The following is a 17854-nucleotide window of genomic DNA, read 5'->3' on the forward strand; positions in this document are numbered from 1 at the left end:
CAAAAGAACAGCTCTTGATGGAGTCTAGTCGACGCCGTCTGTCTTCCAGAGTGTCCTCCCCGCATGCTTTGAAGCTTTCCCACGGGTTTCCCCCGCATTTCGGCTCCTAGGCGTTGGAATTACACTTACCCATGCCATCATCGCTACTCATTCTCCCGGATCTATGTTTTGCCCCCCTTGGCTGAGTAAACCACCGCAGGGACCATGGCGGGGGTTAGTCCGTCGACTCTTGTCGAAGTCTGGTGGTGGGATGGATGAGCCACCGCGGGGCACAAAGCGCGAGGCGCGAAAGTTTACCCCAAAGAACTGAACCCCTAGTCAAATTGCCGAAGTCTGTTGCCGCACTCGATGCCGCACTCTGTTGCCGCAACCAAGATGGTCATACGATTCATGCCCACCATCCATGGCTTGTCTGGATTGCGCTCTCCCTAAATCCGGGGCTCCAGATTTTGATACTTAACCATCATGGCCCTCCGGTTCGTTCGCAGGTTTGCTCCTGTTTCAAAGAATCTCTCATCCTCCAAGTGCTCTCCTCCATCTCCATCACAGCGTGTTGTTCCTGTTACCCTCCCAGATACCCTCCACCAACTACATCTCCACAACTTCCATCACAATGGCTACGAACGGCACAAACGGCGTCAACGGACACGCCAACGGCGCCAACGGCACCAAGAGCAAGTTCGACCCCAACTTCACACAACATGTTATCGACCTCATGAGCCCCGAGACCAAGCCCAGACACAGAGTGGTTCTCGGCTCTTTGATCAAGCACCTTCACGACTTCTGCAGAGACGTTGAGCTCACACAAGAGGAGTGGATTTTGGGTGTCAACTACATCAACTCCATTGGCCAGGCCTACCAGAAGAACCGCAACGAGGCATGGAGAGTGTGCGATATCCTTGGTATTGAGTCGTAAGTGACACCCCACCAAACTCCTTTTTCCCTTTCCCTGCTCGTCTAGCGCGGCCGTCTACTCCGAAAATCATTTACCCCGCGTGCGGCTTTTCCGGCCACGCCAATGCGACGCGATGCTCGCAAGGAGAAACCCAGCCAATGGCTAACAAATCTTGCCCCTCTACAGTCTCGTCGATGAGATCAACCACACGGTCGAGACCGACTCCGGCGTCGCCCCCACATCTTCCACCATTCTCGGCCCCTTCTGGTCCCCCGAGACCCCCTTCCGCGACCTCGGCGCCTCCGTCGTCCAGAACATGCCCAAGGATGGCCAGCTCACATACTTCCACGGTGTCATCAAGGACGCTGAGACGGGCAAGGGCATCCCCGATGCCATCTTCGACATGTGGCAGGCCAGCACCAACGGAAAGTACGATGTCTTTGACCCCGAGAACCAAACCCGCCACAACCTGCGCGGCAAGTTCAAGACGGACGCCGAGGGCAAGTTCTACTTCTACTGCCTCAAGCCCACCGAGTACGCCATCGACACCTCCGGCCCTTCGGCCGACCTCCTCAAGCTCATGGGCCGCCACCCGTACCGCCCCGCGCACATTCACATGATGGTCACGCACCCCGAGTTCATCGGCGTCACGGCACAGCTCTACCCCAGCGACGACGCGTACCTCGAGACCGACACCGCCTGCGCCGTCAAGGACGATTTGCTGCTTACCTTCAAGCCCGTCCAGAACGAGGCCAAGGGCGCCACCCTTGACGTCGAGTACGACGTCCGCTTGGTGTCCAAGAAGTACAAGCCGGATTCCCAGATGCTCATGCAGAACGCCAACCAGAACAAGTTCTAAAGTTGTGGGGTATTCTGATTCGAATGAGTGGTTGTTTCAGCATGTGAGAGCGGCAGGCAAATGTGTGTGTGTGTGTGTGCATAGTACACTGAAAGGACAACACACTGGCTGGATAATTGTTTTGAGCATGAGACTCCGAAGAACGGAGATTTCTCCCTTTTTTTTTCCCCCGTGTATCCCTCAAACCGCACTGCAAAATGGCGTCAGTGCAAATGTGGCCCGTTAGAAGGCCCAATTTTCTCCGCACGAATTAGAAATTGATATCCTCTTCAAGATGATTCGGTAGAAAACTACGGTACTTTGGTGATTGGTTGAAACCCCGCGTCCTTGTGTCCTCGTCTCCAAGTTTCCAACTCGTAGACTTTCGGTTTGGCTATTGAGTTTCTGGGCAAATGGTACGTAACGATGTTAGTAGATCGGCTCTTGAGAACCGTTTTTGGATCAATAATTATCTCCCGGGAAGTGAATCTCCATTTGCTTTGATGAATGGCTTTGGACTGACTGAACTGACTGAAAGCTCAAATCTGAGACTCTGCGTATCTTCAGTCAACAGTGTCCCCGACTTTTCCCCTCCCCCTCCTCCACTTAACGGGTTCCTTCGGAAAGCCTCGGCTAAGCTATTCGCCATCTCCCTTCGCTCTTGGGGGGACGATTCTTTTCCCGACTCGAAATGCCGTGGGGGGCGAGACCGGGGTAGGACGTGCGTCAGTGGGTCGCGGCCGGAACTGGAGAGCGGCTTGGGCACTTTGCGACGCTGCTGACATTTTTAGAAGCCAAGAGATCATAGTTTCCCCTGGTTCCGAATGAAGGTCTGCACGTTATCGTGCCGTGCGTGCCTGACAGCTATTACGGCTGATGGGGACGGCAGGCAAAGGACATAGGATCCGCGGGCTCGGGTGGTCGCTTCTTCGGTCTTAACATGAAGGCTGCAGATCTACGGATAGCAGGAGAGCCTCGTTTGCGTACCCCGCGCTCCTAGTTTGGTGGAGTGTCTGTCGTCGCCGGCAAGTAAATCGGTCTGTAGATGGGTGACAGGGAGTAACCACCGCCGTCAAGCCACACCCTCTAATTTCCTGGCAACAGGCTTCTGGCATTGGATTTAACCTCACAGTATCGTGAGTTCAAGGAGATGTGGCAGTGACTCGTTTCCGACCCTAGGCTCAGAGTCGTGGAACGCGTCTCGGATAATATCTCGCCGTCCGCGCTCCGCGTGCCGGGGAAGATGTAAGCCTCGGCGAGATCTACTAACCTAGCCAAGATATCCCATCTAGCTAGACCTCACCGTTCGAGGGAACCCGGCAAAGCTCCAGACGAGTCGTCAAGACTCAGCTGCTCCACTATCAGCACTTTGACTCCCGTCATTCTAGTAACAATTACCACGTGGCAGATCAGAAGTTCTCCTATGACAGGCATAGACAGCTGTCCAGCGGTAGGCCCCTCCATTTCCGGCAAAGCGCGAGGGCACTATCTCTTTGGCATGAGAAATCACATATCCCCGAGCCCGTCTGGGATAGCCATAAGTTAAAGCTTGCTCCAGTGTATGAATGTTTCCTGACGTGTTGTCGGCACAGTCAGTATGCTCAATCCTATCAGGATAGGCCTCAATTGTAAGAGATATCCATTGATACGTCGTGCCACCTAGCCCGGCCGTTTGATACCCCCTGTGCCGCCTGCCGCAGTTATCGGACCGTCTAGCATGTAATCCGGTATGAGATCCGATTCGTTCCCACGCTGCCGGTGCCGATGTAGGTAGGCCAAAGAACCAAGGCGTTCTCCGGCTCCGACGGTCTTAATACTGACTCCCGCATCTGTACCTGTACTCTGTGTCACCGAATAAAATAGTGCGGCCGAGCTTCCATGGTATCCTTTGTCGTCGGATTTGTTTTATGCTGGGGCTTGACGTATTTCCGCTGTTCTTTGTGAAACCCTAGATGTTGGTACGAGGGAATCGGATGTTCCAGCGTGTGGCATCTTCCCCTTCTGTCGAAAGCTACATGATCTCATAGACCTCATAGAAGAAAGAAAGTTGGGGGGACACATCGCTCGCATATTCATTGATTAACACTTTTCGAAGGAGAGAATCAGTCGTGTTGCAAAGAGCCTATCGAAGACCAACTCGGGCATCAAGGTCACTCACCGAGCAGCAGATATTGGCAATTTCGATGAGGTTGACAAGGCAATTGGTTCAGCCATTGAGGAGATCGGCGACATTGACATTCTCATCAACAACGTGAGTCAACTTCGTTCTCCTTCCAAGCTTCGCTGACCCATCACCCTGAAGGCCGGTCTCGCCCTAGGAGCTCCCGCCAGGTTCCCGGACCTGAAGATCGAGGATATCATCACCATGTCAAACACAAACATCAACGGAACCATGTTTGTGACACATTCGGTACTCAACAGGCCCATGATGAAGCGAAAGCCCGGAAAGGGCACTATTCTAAACGTCACCTCTGTTACCGCGCATGAAGTCCCGCCGTTCCCGGGCAAGGCGGTGTACCACGCCAGCAAAGCTTTCCAGGAGGGCTTTACCAACTCACTCCGCAACGAACTAGTGGAGACCGATATCAAGGTACTGGCAATCAGGCCTGGTGTTGTTGCGACTCACTTCCATACACAGCGTGTGGGATTCGATCAGGACCAATACGACTCATCCGTTGATGGCTACGAGTAAGTCTACGCCGCGGGTCTATCTCTACTGCATTCTACTTGATGCAACTAACGATACTCAGTCCGCTTGTTTCCGATGACGTTGCCCAGGCAGCTGTTTATATGCTGGAGCAACCGGAGAAGGTCTCCATCAAGGCTCTCGATGTCGTTCCTACAGGTATTTCGAGTCTTGCCCCTGTCACTACACCAACCGACTGACCGCGACTAGCTCAACGTTCACTCACCGTATTCGATCGGACATGGAGTCAACGCAGCCATCAATAATTTGATCATTGAATGGACTATGCAGTGTATAGCCAAAGTCGTGCAGTCATAGAGATTCGGCATTGGTTTAAGCCAGAGAGAATTTTACATCGACTTTCCGAATAGTGTTTGGCTTTCTTGAATGGAAAGTAATGCTGCATATCTAGTTGGCCTAAGTAGGTCTAGTTATTAGAGTAATACTGCATAGTCGGATTTCGGCCCCCATTAAGGATGCTAAACCGAAGTCCCTAGCCCGAGTCGCTTTCGCATTCGTACGTCCAGAGCTTTGATTGGTGTATCAACGACCTTACGATCACCATCTCACTTCAACCTACGATGCTCTTGACTTGACCAGCAAATGCCTCATCCATGTATTGGACAGTTGGAGTAACGTACGTCTCATTGGAAGATCGGCGTCCGGACTCAGTCCTGGCCGACTTGGCTTCTCCGCACTGTCGTGGCACCGGTGTTTAGCAGTATATCCGAAGGCCGCAATCATGCCGGTACAACTACAAAGCCCTCAAATCATCGCCTTGTTCAACTCGTTATTGCAAACATTAAACTCAAATATACTACCATTTCCTACAAGAGAAAGAAGGCGTTGCGCTGCTTACGCATTCAAGACCCAGAAATGGCTATCCCATCGTGTTGCTTGAAAGCCTTCGAATGGGACGGCACGCCTACGGGCCGAACCGACAAGCTTGCCAACAATGACGTTTACATCGCCGGTGACAACCCTGATGCCGCGATCGTCATCGTCCACGACCTTCTAGGCTGGACTTTTCCCAACGCACGTCTCTTAGCGGATCACTACGCTCGCGAAGCCAATGCGACGGTTTACCTGCCCGACTTCTTCGGCGGTTGGATTGTACCCTTTGAGCCGGTGCTTCAGGGCCGATGGCACGAGTTGGACCTGTCGAGTTTTGGAAGGGACAATTCACGAGAGATTCGAGAGCCTGAAATCACCAACTTTGTCAAGGAGCTTCGCAAGAAGCACAAGAAAGTCGGAGCTATTGGGTTTTGTTATGGAGGTTGGGCGGTGTTCCGCCTAGGAGCCAAAGAACATAGCCCCCCGTTGGTCGACTGCATCGCGACTGGTCACCCTAGCTTGCTGACCAAGGAGGACATCGATGGCGTTGGGGTTCCGGTGCAGCTGTTGGCTCCCGAGTTTGATGTGCAGTTCACCCCCGAACTCAAGTCACATTATTTCGAAACTATGATGAAGAAGGGTGTGCTGTTTGAGTATCACCACTATTCCGGCGTTGAGCATGCTTGCCTGACTAGAGGAGATCCCGAAAAGCCTGGAGAGAGGGAGGCGATGGCTTTGGCGAAGTCAGCTGCGGTGAGATGGTTTATTCAACATTTGCACTGAAGATACCGGAACGAGGAAAGAATGGAAGAAAAGAGATTGGAAGGGAGTATGAGGTCGACAGAGGTAGGAAACGCGGCAATTGAGGTAGGGCAGGATTTGAAGGGCCTTGTCTAGCAGTCATACCCAGAACACAGGTCTCGCGATAGAGCTGGTCCTAGCCATCCGGTGATGCGCTGTTGACTCAATACATAGGTCCAGTCTACACCGCTTCAAGTGATGACCAATTCTTTGATGTTTTCTTCGACTTATTTGACGCAATGTCAAGTTATTCCCTGCAGCCAAAGAAGGAGCAAATTGCAGATGCATGCCCGCTTGAAAGTGCATCCTGTTATCTAACTTGCGGCAGCTTGCCGTTGGCCCAGACAGTAACAATAGCATGGAATTTCATTTACATTAGTCTCATGGTGGGAAGGGTGACAGACATGATACGAGATTCTCTGAGCCACTTAGTTGATTTCATCAGCGTAACAGTGAAGTTGAGATATGACATTTCTCACTTGCCTCGTCACGATAGAGTGGTAGTTGCGCTTAAGCTAACTCAAAAATACAAATCTTCGAGTCAACTGTGGACTTCTCATTGTAGCTAGGCTGTCGGAACATGAGGCTGTTTACGGCATCACAATGCTCAAACGAAAACCAACACGATGTTGATGACAAACCTTGAGATGTCTCGAATTATTCGTATCCTAAAACGAAGGGGAAAAGCTGAAAGGCAACGCGGGGTTGAATCAGATTTGTAAGCCAAAGCCTTTAGAAGAGCCACCTCGGCTGAGGTTTTGGCCCGCCGCCCCCGGTCCTCCAGTCACTTCCGGAACCGAAACCGAGTGGGCTGGCGCGGGCCCCCGGCCCTAGGTGCGGGAAGCTGCGTCCCCGTTGCATTCAGCCCTGTTGGAACAGCAAAGGCTGATAAGGAGTAATAGGCAGGTACCATGGGCTGGCTGGCACCTGCTCTGGGCGAAGGGGGACAACTGGCTTAGTCATCACGGCCGGATAAAGGTGGGGCAACCACCCAGGCCGTCACTACCTACTTCGACCGACTCCTGCCTACAATGTAAGATAGAACAACAAGAAGAACAAGCAATAGGATCACCAACAGACGAGTGATAATTGCTACCACTATTTGTCGTATACGACCCCGTGAACCAACAAGCCCCAACCCGATAAAACTCCGCTGCGTCAAACCGGGCCAGTCCGCAGGTCTTCCCCGCTTTTTGCGGACTTTTGACTGTTCGAGACATCGAGAAATAGCGTTACTATGATATCATCTTCGGGTTGATTATAAGAGCCAATAGTAGGCGATTTTATGGGTAAAGAGGGATCCATACTTGACTCTACGAGTTTCGGGAGCATAAGTTATCCTCAAGTCCAACTCATCGGCAACAAACACTGGAGGCTTGAGATCATTGGCTTCAATTCCAAACAACAAAGCATTCTAGCTTCTTGACAACCCAAAACAAACATCCAATATGAAGGTCGCAGTCCTCGGCGGAACCGGCGTGACCGGAACTTCGATTATGAATGGACTCCTCTCCTCGCCTGAGACTAAATATGTGAGGACTTCGTCTCTATTAACGTTGTTACATCTTGATGTTTAGTACTGATAAGTCTTCTGATAGGAGATAACCGCGCTTATCCGACCGAGCTCGCTGGAGAAGCCAGAGGTCAAAGCTTTGGAGAAGAGGGGCGTCAAGATTGCTTCAGTAGACCTGAGCGGACCCGAAGATGAAATCGCGAATCAGCTTACCGGTCATGAGGTGGTCGTTTCAGCCATTGTGGCAGACAAGCTGCTCGGCCAAATTCCCCTCGCCAATGCGGCTAAGAAAGCGGGCGTAAAGCGATTTGTCCCCTGCTTCTTTGGGACGGTGATGCCCGGCAGGGGTATGTTGTGGTTCCGGGACCAGGTAAGGAACAGATTGTTGAACGTGTAGAGAGAGGATGTCTTGAACCACGTCCAGACTCTCTACCTCCCGTAAACTGTCATCGATGTTGGCTGGTGGTACCAGGTCAGCTTGCCGCGTCTTCCCTCGGGACGTATCGATGCAGTCGCGAGTCCATTCGACAACTGGATCGCCGGAGACGGAACCGTTCGCTCTGGTATGACTGACCTACGCGATATCGGCAAATACGTCGCACGCATTATAGCGGATTCCCAGACCCTGAATCACAGAGTCTTCGCGTTCACCGAGCTCTTGTCCCAAAACGAGGTGTACGATTTGATCAAGAAGATGAGTGGAGAAAAGGTTGAGAGGAAATACGTAAGTTCTAGACCACCTTGGACTCGTGGACAAAAAGGGACATATGAGACGAGAAACCGACGGTGAAGGCTTAATATTTGAGCGATTAAACTAATATCACAATGCAGATGTCGGGTGACGAGATTGAGGCTGAGATGGTCAAGGCGAAGGATGACAAGGCCAACCCTCATAGGCTGTCGGTTTTGCAATATCGGAAATCGTGGGGTCTCCGAGGAGATAACACGCCGGAGTACGCGCGCTACCTAGGATATCAAATCGCGAAGGATCTGTATCCCGATCTGACGGGTAATTCGTTTGAGGCTTTCTGCAGCGAGGTTCTGGAGGGCAAGGCGAATTCCATCTACGAGAAGAAGAAGCGAGAGGCCATGGAAGCAGCTGGCAAGAAGCGATGTATCAAGGAACTTCGTACTTGGTAGGTTTCAACAGGCTACAGCAATTGCGGCTATTGTTGGAACGTAAGTCGGAGTCAGTAGCCGGTCTTGCTAGACCAATAGGTGAATCCGCAGAAATTCGAAACTTCTATTAAAGTCGCGGTGCCTCCACTAGTGAGCTGATCCATTCAAGGCGGCCCCCGTTTCGAGTTGAAATCCATTCATTTGATCTGCATGCTTAAAACCTTGATGCTGTAAATATGGTTCGTGAGCGATCAGAGTTCAGTCTAAGTCAACTCGGACTAATACTCGCCTTGGCATTACCAACGAATCCATAGAGCTCCGACTTAGGAGTTCACAAGATCAGGAACCAATCGAGGCAAGCTTAAAGCGCCCAATCTGATAAAACAGAGGCACATGTACTATTAACTGCAAAGACTTGCAACAACGGGCTTTTAACGCACATTATGCTGAGGGTTCACCCGCTGCAGTCAGAGAGGGGGAAAGCCGCGATAACAAATGTCGCCGAAGGTCGTCATGTTCAGGCCTTCGGCAACTGACGCAGGAAAGCCGCCTCCCAAGCGTGTGGGTGTTTTATCAGATCCATCAGCCGCCAAGCGCTTCCCCGCCCGTCTTCGCTCAAATCCGAACAATTTCATTTGACAAGATGCCATTTCCATGCCCGGTAGTGGAGTGCGCTTGTGCAATGGAACCACAAATCTAGATGGGGAGACGGGGCCGCCGGCCACCACATCAAAATGACTAGGAAAACTGGTAGTCGTGAGGCCATCAAGGTTCTCTGATGAGCAAGTTTCTCTTCATTCTTTAGACATCTTTCAAGTTTTTGCGCGTTTACTTTCGCTTACGACTTTTGGGGGTTGGATTGACGATTCATCGCCAACGTCGTGTGCTCCAAATAGACAAACCCTTGTCACGCACGCCCTTGTATTGTGCAGCAGAAAATTTGAGGTCTACGGATGAATGACACGATATTACAGAAAGAACTCTAAAAATTCTTTATAGGATCGTTTATTTCACTCAATAGTCGTGAGATCAATTGTTCTCGTTGCATCTTGGACAGCATCAGGAAGGACCTTATGTGGCCAGCGATTGACGGAAAACATGTCGACTGAAAACCGATCAACCGGCAAGAAGGTCAAGGGTATGTTGTTGAGCCTCAGATACTGTCAGTCCTACGTATGTATACCTTGGGCTAACTTTCTTGGCTTTGCGCAGCCTTCTTCCTTGGCAATGAGGCAACTTCAAAAGAAGAAAGACGTCTTGTGCAGAAAATAGGTAAGCTGCTCCTAATTCGAAGTCGCTGCGACTACGTTTGGGAGAACGATGAAACTGACTAACATAATCCAGACTTCTTCATCTTGACGTACTGCTGCCTCAGTTACTTCTTCAACTATCTGGGTGAGTGATGGTCGACGCGGCTTCGTGAAAGGAACTGTGTCACTGACGATGGACGAAAACAAAAGACCGTGCTGCTTTTGCCAATGCTTATGTGAGTTTCATCGTCGAAGATGAGTAGACCGTTAGAAATCAGAAACTGATGAATTCTCCTCCAGGTTGCTGGCCTCCGCGAGGCCTTGCACATGAAGGGCCATGATTACAACACAGTCTTATCTGTGACTACTGCTGGGTAAGACTCAGACCGATCTACAGCTCTCCCACAACCGCGGGCTGACCCATGTTTTAGTATGGTGGTCGGACAGATTCCCCATGGCATCGTCATTGGTCTCCAAATCGTCCGGCCGCGAATTTGGCTGCCGTCAATGTGCTGTCTCTGGGCATTCCTGACTGTACGTATAATGTCTGCGGATGATGCCGTTGCAATTCGCTAATAGTACTTACTTAGATGGCTAGTGCGGGTGTCAAAAACACCGCTCAGCTCTGCGTTATTCGATTCTTCCTTGGTCTGGTGGAGGCTAGCACCTACTCCGGGGCCATTTACATCATGGGCTCCTGGTACAAGCCCGAGGAAATCTCGAAGCGCACAGCCATCTTCACTGCATCGGGTCAAGTAGGCACGATGTTTGCCGGCGTCATGATGGCTGCTATCTACAAGGGACTAGGCGGCCTTGCTGGTCTTGGTGGATGGCAGTGGGTCTTCATCATTGGTATGGAAAGCTTGCCGACACCTGGACTTGGGATAACTTGCTGACAGTCTTCAGATGGCATCATCACGCTTCCCATCGCCATCTTCGGTTTCTTCTACTTCCCTGATATCCCTGAGAACACCAGCGCTCGGTATCTCAGTGATTCTGAGAAGAAGATTGCTGTTGGACGTTTGCCCCCGGTCATTAAGGGGTCACACGGAGTCAATCCGTTCTCTCTGTTGAAGCGTCTAGCACTTATGCCCACGTTGTAAGTCGAGGATGACATTGAACACAAGACGAGACGGAATAGCTAATCAATTGACAGCTGGGTTTTGGTGCTGTGGTCTCCCATTTGCGCGACCCTCGAGGCCTGGGTTGTCCAGGGCAACTTCATCCTCTGGCTTAAATATCATGCTGAATCATTCATCCAGAGTCAAATCAACACCTACCCTTTGGGCGTTCAAGCTGTCGGTATCGTAACCAACATCATGGCAGCATGGCACATGGACGCGACCGGAACCCGAGTACCCATGGTCGTGCTGGTTTGTCTGATCCAGATCGTGTGCGCCGCGATGCTTCTTGTTCCGAACCTACCTTACGCCGGTACTATGTTCGCCTTCTACGCATCGGGTTCGTCGTACATGGTCAACCCGTTGATCTTCGGCTGGGCCAGCATCATCCTTCAACGTAGCGGCGACGAGGCAGTACGTAGCGTCACAGTGTACGCTATGAACATTGGCGCGACGACGCTTTACACCTTCTGGGGAATCGTCTTCTATGCGGCCGATGAAGCCCCGTATTGGAAGAAGGGTGCGATTGTAATGATTGTGTGCAGTTGCATCGTCCTCTGCTTTATGGGACTCGTCATCAGGGTAAGCTTAACAGAAGCAATCCCTTTTTTTCTGGAGATGCAAGTAGCTAACCATGAAACTACACAGATTGACAGACAATCACTCGCAAGGTACGGCTCAATGACGGTTCAGGACTTTGAGCGGGCCGCTGCGGCTCGGGAGACGCAGACGCCGCCTGATGGCGAGAGATCTGATGAGAATGAGGATCAGAAGAACACAGTTTCGGAGAAAGTAACGCCAATCTGAGTTTTAAGATGATTTGGCGATTCATGTCCTGGCCTTCTCAGTACAGATCATCAAACTCAACTGGGTGTTATTTAACCAAATGAAGCATTCAATACTTTAAGTATCTTTTTCGGCTGCTGTATAATACATGTACTATTGAGACGTTCAGACTCCTCATGCCCATACCTTTCTGAACTTGTCTTCGAACACCTGCTGTAGGATCTTGAAAATCATGAGAACTTTAATAAGACCCTCACCGCCTCCCTTTTCCTGGCCTGAACCGAAAGACGTTCCTTCTGACTCGGTAGTCTGACCGGCTCTGCTTGAGCTGCCACTCGCGTGGTCAGTATCGTCCGAGGAGCTATCCGATAGGTCTTCCCATGATTCAGCCACTGTTTCTTTGGATTTGCTAGAATGGGACTTTGCCTTTGCGTTCACAGTAGCAGTTGAGGCTGCATGCCTCTTCGGGGAGTGTGCATCCGATCCCTCACTGCATCTTCCCTCTTCAAGGGCATCGCCAACATCCTGAATATCGATCATGTCTGCGTCATCCGCATCGACTCGGCCCAGAATATTCTCCAAGCTTGTGACGATGGTGGCCAAGATGAGTGAGAAGTCTTTGAGACGAAACCAGACATCGCCGCCCTTGATCTCGTTGTCTCGTACGAGAGTATTAAGATCACCGTGCTTGAAGAAGTCATAGATGTACGCGTTCCAGGGCACATTGTCCGTCTCTTCGGGGTAGATGGGGATGTACGGGATGGCCGATTCGTCCAGGAAGACGCCAGCGCGAACTGTGTCGCACAACTCGTGGATTGTGGCGAAGTCGTCCGTGAAGCCTGACAGTGCAGAGAAAGGGGATCGAAGAGTCGAATAAGGCAGCATCGGAAGGTGTGCCGTTGAGATATTGGCCGAGGCCTCTCCGACGGCTCCCACGCGGCGCTTGGTGAAAGGAAGCTGGTCATCTGGAGAGTCCTGGAGATTCTGTTCAATGAATGTGTGCACGTAGGTCTTGAAAATTATCAGTGTTTCCTCGTTGTGACCTCGGAGAACGGCTTCGGCCTCAATTGGGAGCCTGGGCAGAAGGACAGTGGAAGGCGATCGATGTACGACATTCTCAAGCCACTGCCGGTTTTTGTATTTGCTGCAAAGAATTCGGCAGAAGAGGTGACACAATACCGTCACCAAAGTGAGAATGACCTGTCCCCGCTTACTTGGGTTGCCAACGTCTTCACAGAGCTTGTGCAAGTAGCCTTCCTTGAGCAGGGAGTGCAGAGCAAACACAGCATTCTCAGTGAAGTATAAGTGGCCCACCAGACCCGAGAAGTTGAGCGGTGCTCCTATTCGAGAGAGAAGTTGCTGACGTCGGAGATACTCGATGGAGAAGCGCAGGTGATGCTTGACGGTCATTTGCGAGCTAGGCCCGCCAAGAAACAGACGTGTCTGAGTCAACAAAGACTCCACTGCATCGATAGCATACTGGGAGTTGTTCGTGCTATGCAGCAGGGTAAAGAGCCGGAGAACCAAAGTAACTGAAATGGGGAATTGACCTTTGAGATCGGGCAACCGCGATGAGATGATTTCCATGGTACGATGATGGGGGATGCCATGGAAGACGATGTTACCAAGGAGGTCGAACCCACGACGTCCAGCACGTCCAGATGCCTGTCGGTAATTGAGAGCCGTGAGGAATACCGAGTCACCTGTAAAAACAACAGTTTTACAAGGCATGTTCAGGCCGAGAGCGAGAGTACCGGTCGCAATAACGACCGTCAAGTAGCCCTTGCGGAACAACATTTCCACCCTTTTGCCCTTGAAGTCAGCAACAGTTCAAATACAGGATTAGGCTTAACTTACACTTGGCGGTACTGCCGGTTCATGCCAGCATGGTGAACACCAAGTCCCCGACGAAGGGCATCGATAAGGCGAGGTTTGATGCCCAAATCATCCAGAGACCTGATGCGGACCTCCAATTCTTCAACTGTGAGCTTGGTAGTGTCCGCGAAATTGTATTGCGGAAGCGGCGCCTTGGGATCAAAACCTTCCCATGAGCTGAAATCCCGGTTCGCGTCTTCCCGTACAAGATCAGTTTGACTCAGGGCTGCACCAGAATCCTTTGTAGCACGTCTTTCTTCCTTGGAGCTTGCAGCCCCTGCTGCCATGGTAGTTTTGGCCCTTTTCTTCGCAGCTTTGCTGCCCTTGACTTGCCTCCATTTTTGATATGCGACCATCTTCCTTGCCCACTCTGTACTTGTGCGACGGTACTTTTGTTCGGCGTCTTCAAGAACTTGAAGAAGCTTGATAATGATCTTCTCGCATCCCAGCCGGTCGTAATTGAAAAGGATAGCTGGCAGGGCGCCTCGGGAGTGGAGATCAACGAGGAGCGAGAACGTAGAATCACCGTAGATGTCCGCGACAAGTTCGGGATTTCCAAAGTCTGTCGCTGATGAAGGGCCCTTTGTTTGAGCCTCCTGTATACCTCTGGCGACGGCGAATTGGTATCCTGTTGCCATTGCCAGAGCTGTGCTTTGAGAGCAGCCTCCCACTTGATAATGTCCGACTTTTTCACTAACTCTGGCAACGCAATCTCAGGCTTGAGGCTAGGACTGATACGATATGACTCGGTTTCAGATTCCATCATGGACAGCCAGAGTCGGAGACAGTCGCGGGGCTCGAGACTGGCATCGTCAAGAGTCTCGCGATTCCTAGGTATCAATAAATTAGTAAAAGGTGAACTTGAAAATTCGGCAAGACCGCATGAAATTTGTCTCAAGACTCACTTGTTGATAATGCTTCCGACCGGATGCACAAACATGAATCGCGAGGTTTCTCCTGCTTCAGCGTCCAAACCGGGGATCGGCAAACGCTCAACTGGCTCTAAGCCTTCAAACTCTAGTTGAGAGGGCGGCTGATATAAGAACTTGCGTAAGTCAGAGTATCTGGCCGAGTGAACAATCATTTCAAGGTCAAAGCCCTTGGCTTTCTGGGTTCGTGCAAGCCACTCTTTGAATTCGAGTGGGTTGCCCACCGTTGCAGATAGGGCAATGATGGGACAAGGAGCAAGAAGCAGAAGTTGCTCCCAAATGATGCCGTCTTCGGCCTGGCCAATGCAGTGGACCTCGTCAAAGATGATTCTCTTGACTCTACGAGCCCAGGATCTCTCATTCTGCGCATTGGTCGGCGCCAGGAGCATAATCTGGAGAATGTGCGGAACGGTCACTAAAATCTGGCAGCCATTGGGGTTGTTGACGCGGTAGTCTCGAGTGTGAATAGCCCAGACTGAGCGGCCCTCATGGCGATAGGACTTTGAGAACCGAGCCTGAACTTCTGCGGCAATCTGGTTGACGAGGGCTTTGGTGGGGGCCACGTAGACGAGCGCGTCGTCGTCGTTGTTCTGTAGAACCTTCTTCATGGCATAGAATGAGATGAAGGTCTTTCCGGCGGACGTGGGAGCGACGACGAAAAAACTCTTGTCTTCGTCAATGGCGTCTAGTACATCCCGTTGCCAGGCATCTGGACTGAATGAAACGCGTGGGTCGGGGGCGGAGTCGAATCTTCGCTCCAGATAAGGGCCGCAATGAGCCAACTGAAACTCGCGACCAGTCGTCTGGACTTGAAGATGCTCGGTTGATGCCTCATACGTTGAGGTAAATGGAAGACGATGGCTGACGGGCACAGAAGGCCCGCAGTGAAGTTCATCATGCGGGAACTTCAAAGCCTTCATCAAGTACTGGGCCTGGCGTATCACCTCAACGGCAAGGGGCAAGGACGTCATCTCTTTGATTTGGGCCCAGATCATCGCCAAAATACTCGACTCTACAGCAATAAGGTCAATAGAAGATGCCAAAAACAATTACTCAAGCTTGCTCTTACCTGAATCGCTGAAAGCCTTTTCCGAGGGTCTGCGAATAAGTTGGAGGCCAAGGATGTTGCACATGTACAACATGACCTCGCCGCCGATAGCGCTGTAACCTGTTGTCCTCTGGAGAAAGACTTGACAAATACCTCTTGACCCTCAAATAGCGATGACAGACATGTGTGTCCTTGTCGAAGTCCCGGCATTTCTCTTCCCAGTTCTTGATAATCACGGCAGTCCTGGCTTGTGTCTTCTCCTCTCTTAATCTCCTCGATGTCTCGAGTGCACTCTCTGTACCACTCCTGACAGATTGCCCTTTCCTTTTGAATGTTTCCGCTTGCTTCTTAGCCTTGACGGGAAGCTCTGTCTTCTTCACGACAATCGTCTCAGGGTCAATGCTCTTTCCAGTAGAATTGGTAAGACTAGCAGAGTAAGCAATCGTGTCGGCCATGTATTTCTGGTTTCTCTTGCTCGCGAAGAATCCCCGGCGCTTTGGAATATGCTTTGGGTCAATGCTCTTCTTCGAATTGTGCCAGTGAGAGAGTTCTTGAAAGACTTTGGACTCGAAGCTTTCATCCTCTGTCATGGGTTGGCTTGTCAACTTGATGTCTTCTAGATACTTATCCAATACGGGATGGCTAAAGGCAAGGGTAGACTGAGTGTCTGGAGTTTGGTAGCCCCTGCCGAGTGTTCCCAGGCCACCTTCAATCTGTCGAACAGAATTTGGCATGCAGTAGGATATATCGACGCCAGACAGTTGTCTCACAGCTGATGCATATTCAGAAGCGGCATCGCTTGGGAGTTGAAGGATTTGGAGTCTCGCCAATACGTGACAGTAGAGCCGACCGTCGATGAGATCACAAACTCTCCAACTGAGATGTTTTTCTTCTTCTAGACTGGGCCACTGCTTGATCAGGTGGATTGCGACCTCAGCAAAAGTCGCAAGAAACTCTTCGTTGCCTGAATAATTCTTCAGCTCTGGTGAAGCCTCTATAGCTCGCTGTGAGAGTGTTGCGTGCTTCAGTAGGGCGATGTGCGAAAGGAAAGCGGTCACTAGTCTGTGGCTGTGTAAATCCGAGCAGGTTTTGTTCAACAAGAAGGCTGCGCAAGCAATGATCGCCACTTCTTCTTGGGCCTCAACTTCGCCGTCGTGTCGGAGGACTCGCCAATAACGGGACTTAGGCATAGTCTGGAGACGATCGACAATCGGTCTGCAACCGGAATCGAGTTTCGGCAGCGGCGTTGGCTCTGTGACAGGTAGCAATGTCACCGAGGTTGGAGTTATTGCAATAAGAGTATATGCCTGTGGTAAACGAGTCACGTCAGCACCCTGTGATCTGTTGCGACCAGTCGCCTAGAGACTCACCTTGGAGCTCCGAAACTCGATACCGTCGATGAAAGCCAGGCTATAGCCGCGGAGGCCGAACAGGAACATAATTTTCAAGAACTCGCCCGCCTCAGTTGCGTCGATATCCGAAGCTCTGCCTTGGGACATCATGACGAAGTGAAGGCGGTGGTGGTCGGTGTACTCCAAGAATTTGGGGCTCGTGATGAAGGGAACACGAAGCTCATTGGAGATCTGATGCCGCGATCGTCAGAATTCGTTTCAGGGTGTAGCTCAGGGCATCGTAGATTCTCAATAGAGACAGCACGTGTCAATAAGTATTTGTATGCCAGTCTCTTGGGGGCGTTCGGTGGTGCCGCGAGGTCTTGGTGGTTGTCAAACCACAGGATGTGGAAGTTGCATCCCCGCTCCGTGAGTTTGGCCAGGAAGACCTCGATTGCATGGAAGTAGCTGGAAGCCGACTGTTGTACTAGTAAGCTAAGATCAGGTAGGTCATGAACGTATTCGGAGGAATTTCTGGAGATGCTCACCGAGATAGTCGACGTTTGCAGTCGCGACACAGTGAGCAACCAAGGACTCTCCATGGATGGCGAACAGCTCTTTCCCAGTAAAGTCACCGACAATGTCGACTTTGAGAGGAGTCAGACGCTGCTTCCACTCATGTAGAGAAACTATGATAATGTCCTCTGAGGACGACATAGCCGGCGATGTCAAACGATTCAAGCAGCCAGGTCAGGCGCGAATGGTCTATTTTTTGAAGGTCTGTCGCTTTCGGAAGATGAGGAAGGAAGTAAGGAGAAAGATTTTGAA

General features: G+C 51.2%; 6 protein-coding genes across 6 annotated transcripts; 5 read left to right on the forward strand and 1 right to left on the reverse strand.

Annotated features, from left to right (window-relative positions):
- Window positions 1–452: 452 nt before the first annotated feature.
- BDP81DRAFT_441142 (dioxygenase) lies at window positions 453–1934 on the forward strand. Its single transcript, XM_060591577.1, has 2 exons — window positions 453–912; window positions 1082–1934. Exons 1-2 carry the CDS (start codon window positions 614–616, stop codon window positions 1752–1754), a joined length of 972 nt encoding a protein of 323 aa, XP_060438671.1. The 5' UTR covers window positions 453–613; the 3' UTR covers window positions 1755–1934.
- A 1751-nt stretch (window positions 1935–3685) lies between these two features.
- BDP81DRAFT_411258 (NADP-dependent L-serine/L-allo-threonine dehydrogenase ydfG) lies at window positions 3686–4899 on the forward strand (the record flags this gene model as incomplete). The annotated part of the gene is made up of 5 exons (XM_060589156.1): window positions 3686–3691; window positions 3829–3984; window positions 4036–4421; window positions 4484–4578; window positions 4630–4899. 5 exons carry the CDS (start codon window positions 3686–3688, stop codon window positions 4683–4685), a joined length of 699 nt encoding a protein of 232 aa, XP_060438672.1. The 3' UTR covers window positions 4686–4899.
- Window positions 4900–5192: 293 nt separating this feature from the next.
- On the forward strand, window positions 5193–6257 carry BDP81DRAFT_441151 (dienelactone hydrolase). The gene has a single exon (XM_060591578.1). It carries the CDS (start codon window positions 5296–5298, stop codon window positions 6034–6036), a length of 741 nt encoding a protein of 246 aa, XP_060438673.1. The 5' UTR covers window positions 5193–5295; the 3' UTR covers window positions 6037–6257.
- Window positions 6258–7182: 925 nt separating this feature from the next.
- Window positions 7183–9182, forward strand: BDP81DRAFT_476260 (isoflavone reductase). Its single transcript, XM_060594765.1, has 5 exons — window positions 7183–7586; window positions 7653–7937; window positions 8040–8291; window positions 8399–8916; window positions 8978–9182. The coding sequence occupies exons 1-4, from the start codon at window positions 7503–7505 to the stop codon at window positions 8705–8707; spliced, it is 930 nt and encodes a 309-aa protein (XP_060438674.1). The 5' UTR covers window positions 7183–7502; the 3' UTR covers window positions 8708–8916; window positions 8978–9182.
- Window positions 9183–9544: 362 nt separating this feature from the next.
- On the forward strand, window positions 9545–12118 carry BDP81DRAFT_476261 (major facilitator superfamily transporter). Its single transcript, XM_060594766.1, has 10 exons — window positions 9545–9824; window positions 9899–9958; window positions 10031–10081; window positions 10147–10172; window positions 10237–10310; window positions 10368–10470; window positions 10527–10788; window positions 10843–11035; window positions 11093–11639; window positions 11706–12118. Exons 1-10 carry the CDS (start codon window positions 9785–9787, stop codon window positions 11862–11864), a joined length of 1515 nt encoding a protein of 504 aa, XP_060438675.1. The 5' UTR covers window positions 9545–9784; the 3' UTR covers window positions 11865–12118.
- Window positions 12018–17743, reverse strand: BDP81DRAFT_507281 (uncharacterized protein; the record flags this gene model as incomplete). The annotated part of the gene is made up of 9 exons (XM_060595680.1): window positions 12018–13647; window positions 13701–14324; window positions 14390–14548; window positions 14624–15659; window positions 15717–15808; window positions 15849–17002; window positions 17066–17278; window positions 17347–17513; window positions 17575–17743. 9 exons carry the CDS (start codon window positions 17741–17743, stop codon window positions 12018–12020), a joined length of 5244 nt encoding a protein of 1747 aa, XP_060438676.1.
- Window positions 17744–17854: the final 111 nt, after the last annotated feature.

Source organism: Colletotrichum phormii, assembly GCF_030913505.1.
Source record: "Colletotrichum phormii strain CBS 102054 chromosome Unknown BDP81scaffold_34, whole genome shotgun sequence".
Classification (NCBI taxonomy): domain Eukaryota; kingdom Fungi; phylum Ascomycota; class Sordariomycetes; order Glomerellales; family Glomerellaceae; genus Colletotrichum; species Colletotrichum phormii.

Bases quoted from the DNA above. Each gene is read 5' to 3' on its own strand.
- BDP81DRAFT_441142 (XM_060591577.1), top strand. From the start codon at position 614: ATGGCTACGAACGGCACAAACGGCGTCAACGGACACGCCAACGGCGCC. The intron at 913-1,081 runs GTAAGTGACACC...GCCCCTCTACAG, and splicing joins GATATCCTTGGTATTGAGTC to TCTCGTCGATGAGATCAACC.
- BDP81DRAFT_441151 (XM_060591578.1), top strand. From the start codon at position 5,296: ATGGCTATCCCATCGTGTTGCTTGAAAGCCTTCGAATGGGACGGCACG.
- BDP81DRAFT_476260 (XM_060594765.1), top strand. From the start codon at position 7,503: ATGAAGGTCGCAGTCCTCGGCGGAACCGGCGTGACCGGAACTTCGATT. The intron at 7,938-8,039 runs GTAAGGAACAGA...TGGTGGTACCAG, and splicing joins TGTTGTGGTTCCGGGACCAG to GTCAGCTTGCCGCGTCTTCC. The intron at 8,292-8,398 runs GTAAGTTCTAGA...ATCACAATGCAG, and splicing joins AAAAGGTTGAGAGGAAATAC to ATGTCGGGTGACGAGATTGA.
- BDP81DRAFT_476261 (XM_060594766.1), top strand. From the start codon at position 9,785: ATGTCGACTGAAAACCGATCAACCGGCAAGAAGGTCAAGG. The intron at 10,471-10,526 runs GTACGTATAATG...GTACTTACTTAG, and splicing joins GTCTCTGGGCATTCCTGACT to ATGGCTAGTGCGGGTGTCAA. The intron at 11,036-11,092 runs GTAAGTCGAGGA...ATCAATTGACAG, and splicing joins CTAGCACTTATGCCCACGTT to CTGGGTTTTGGTGCTGTGGT.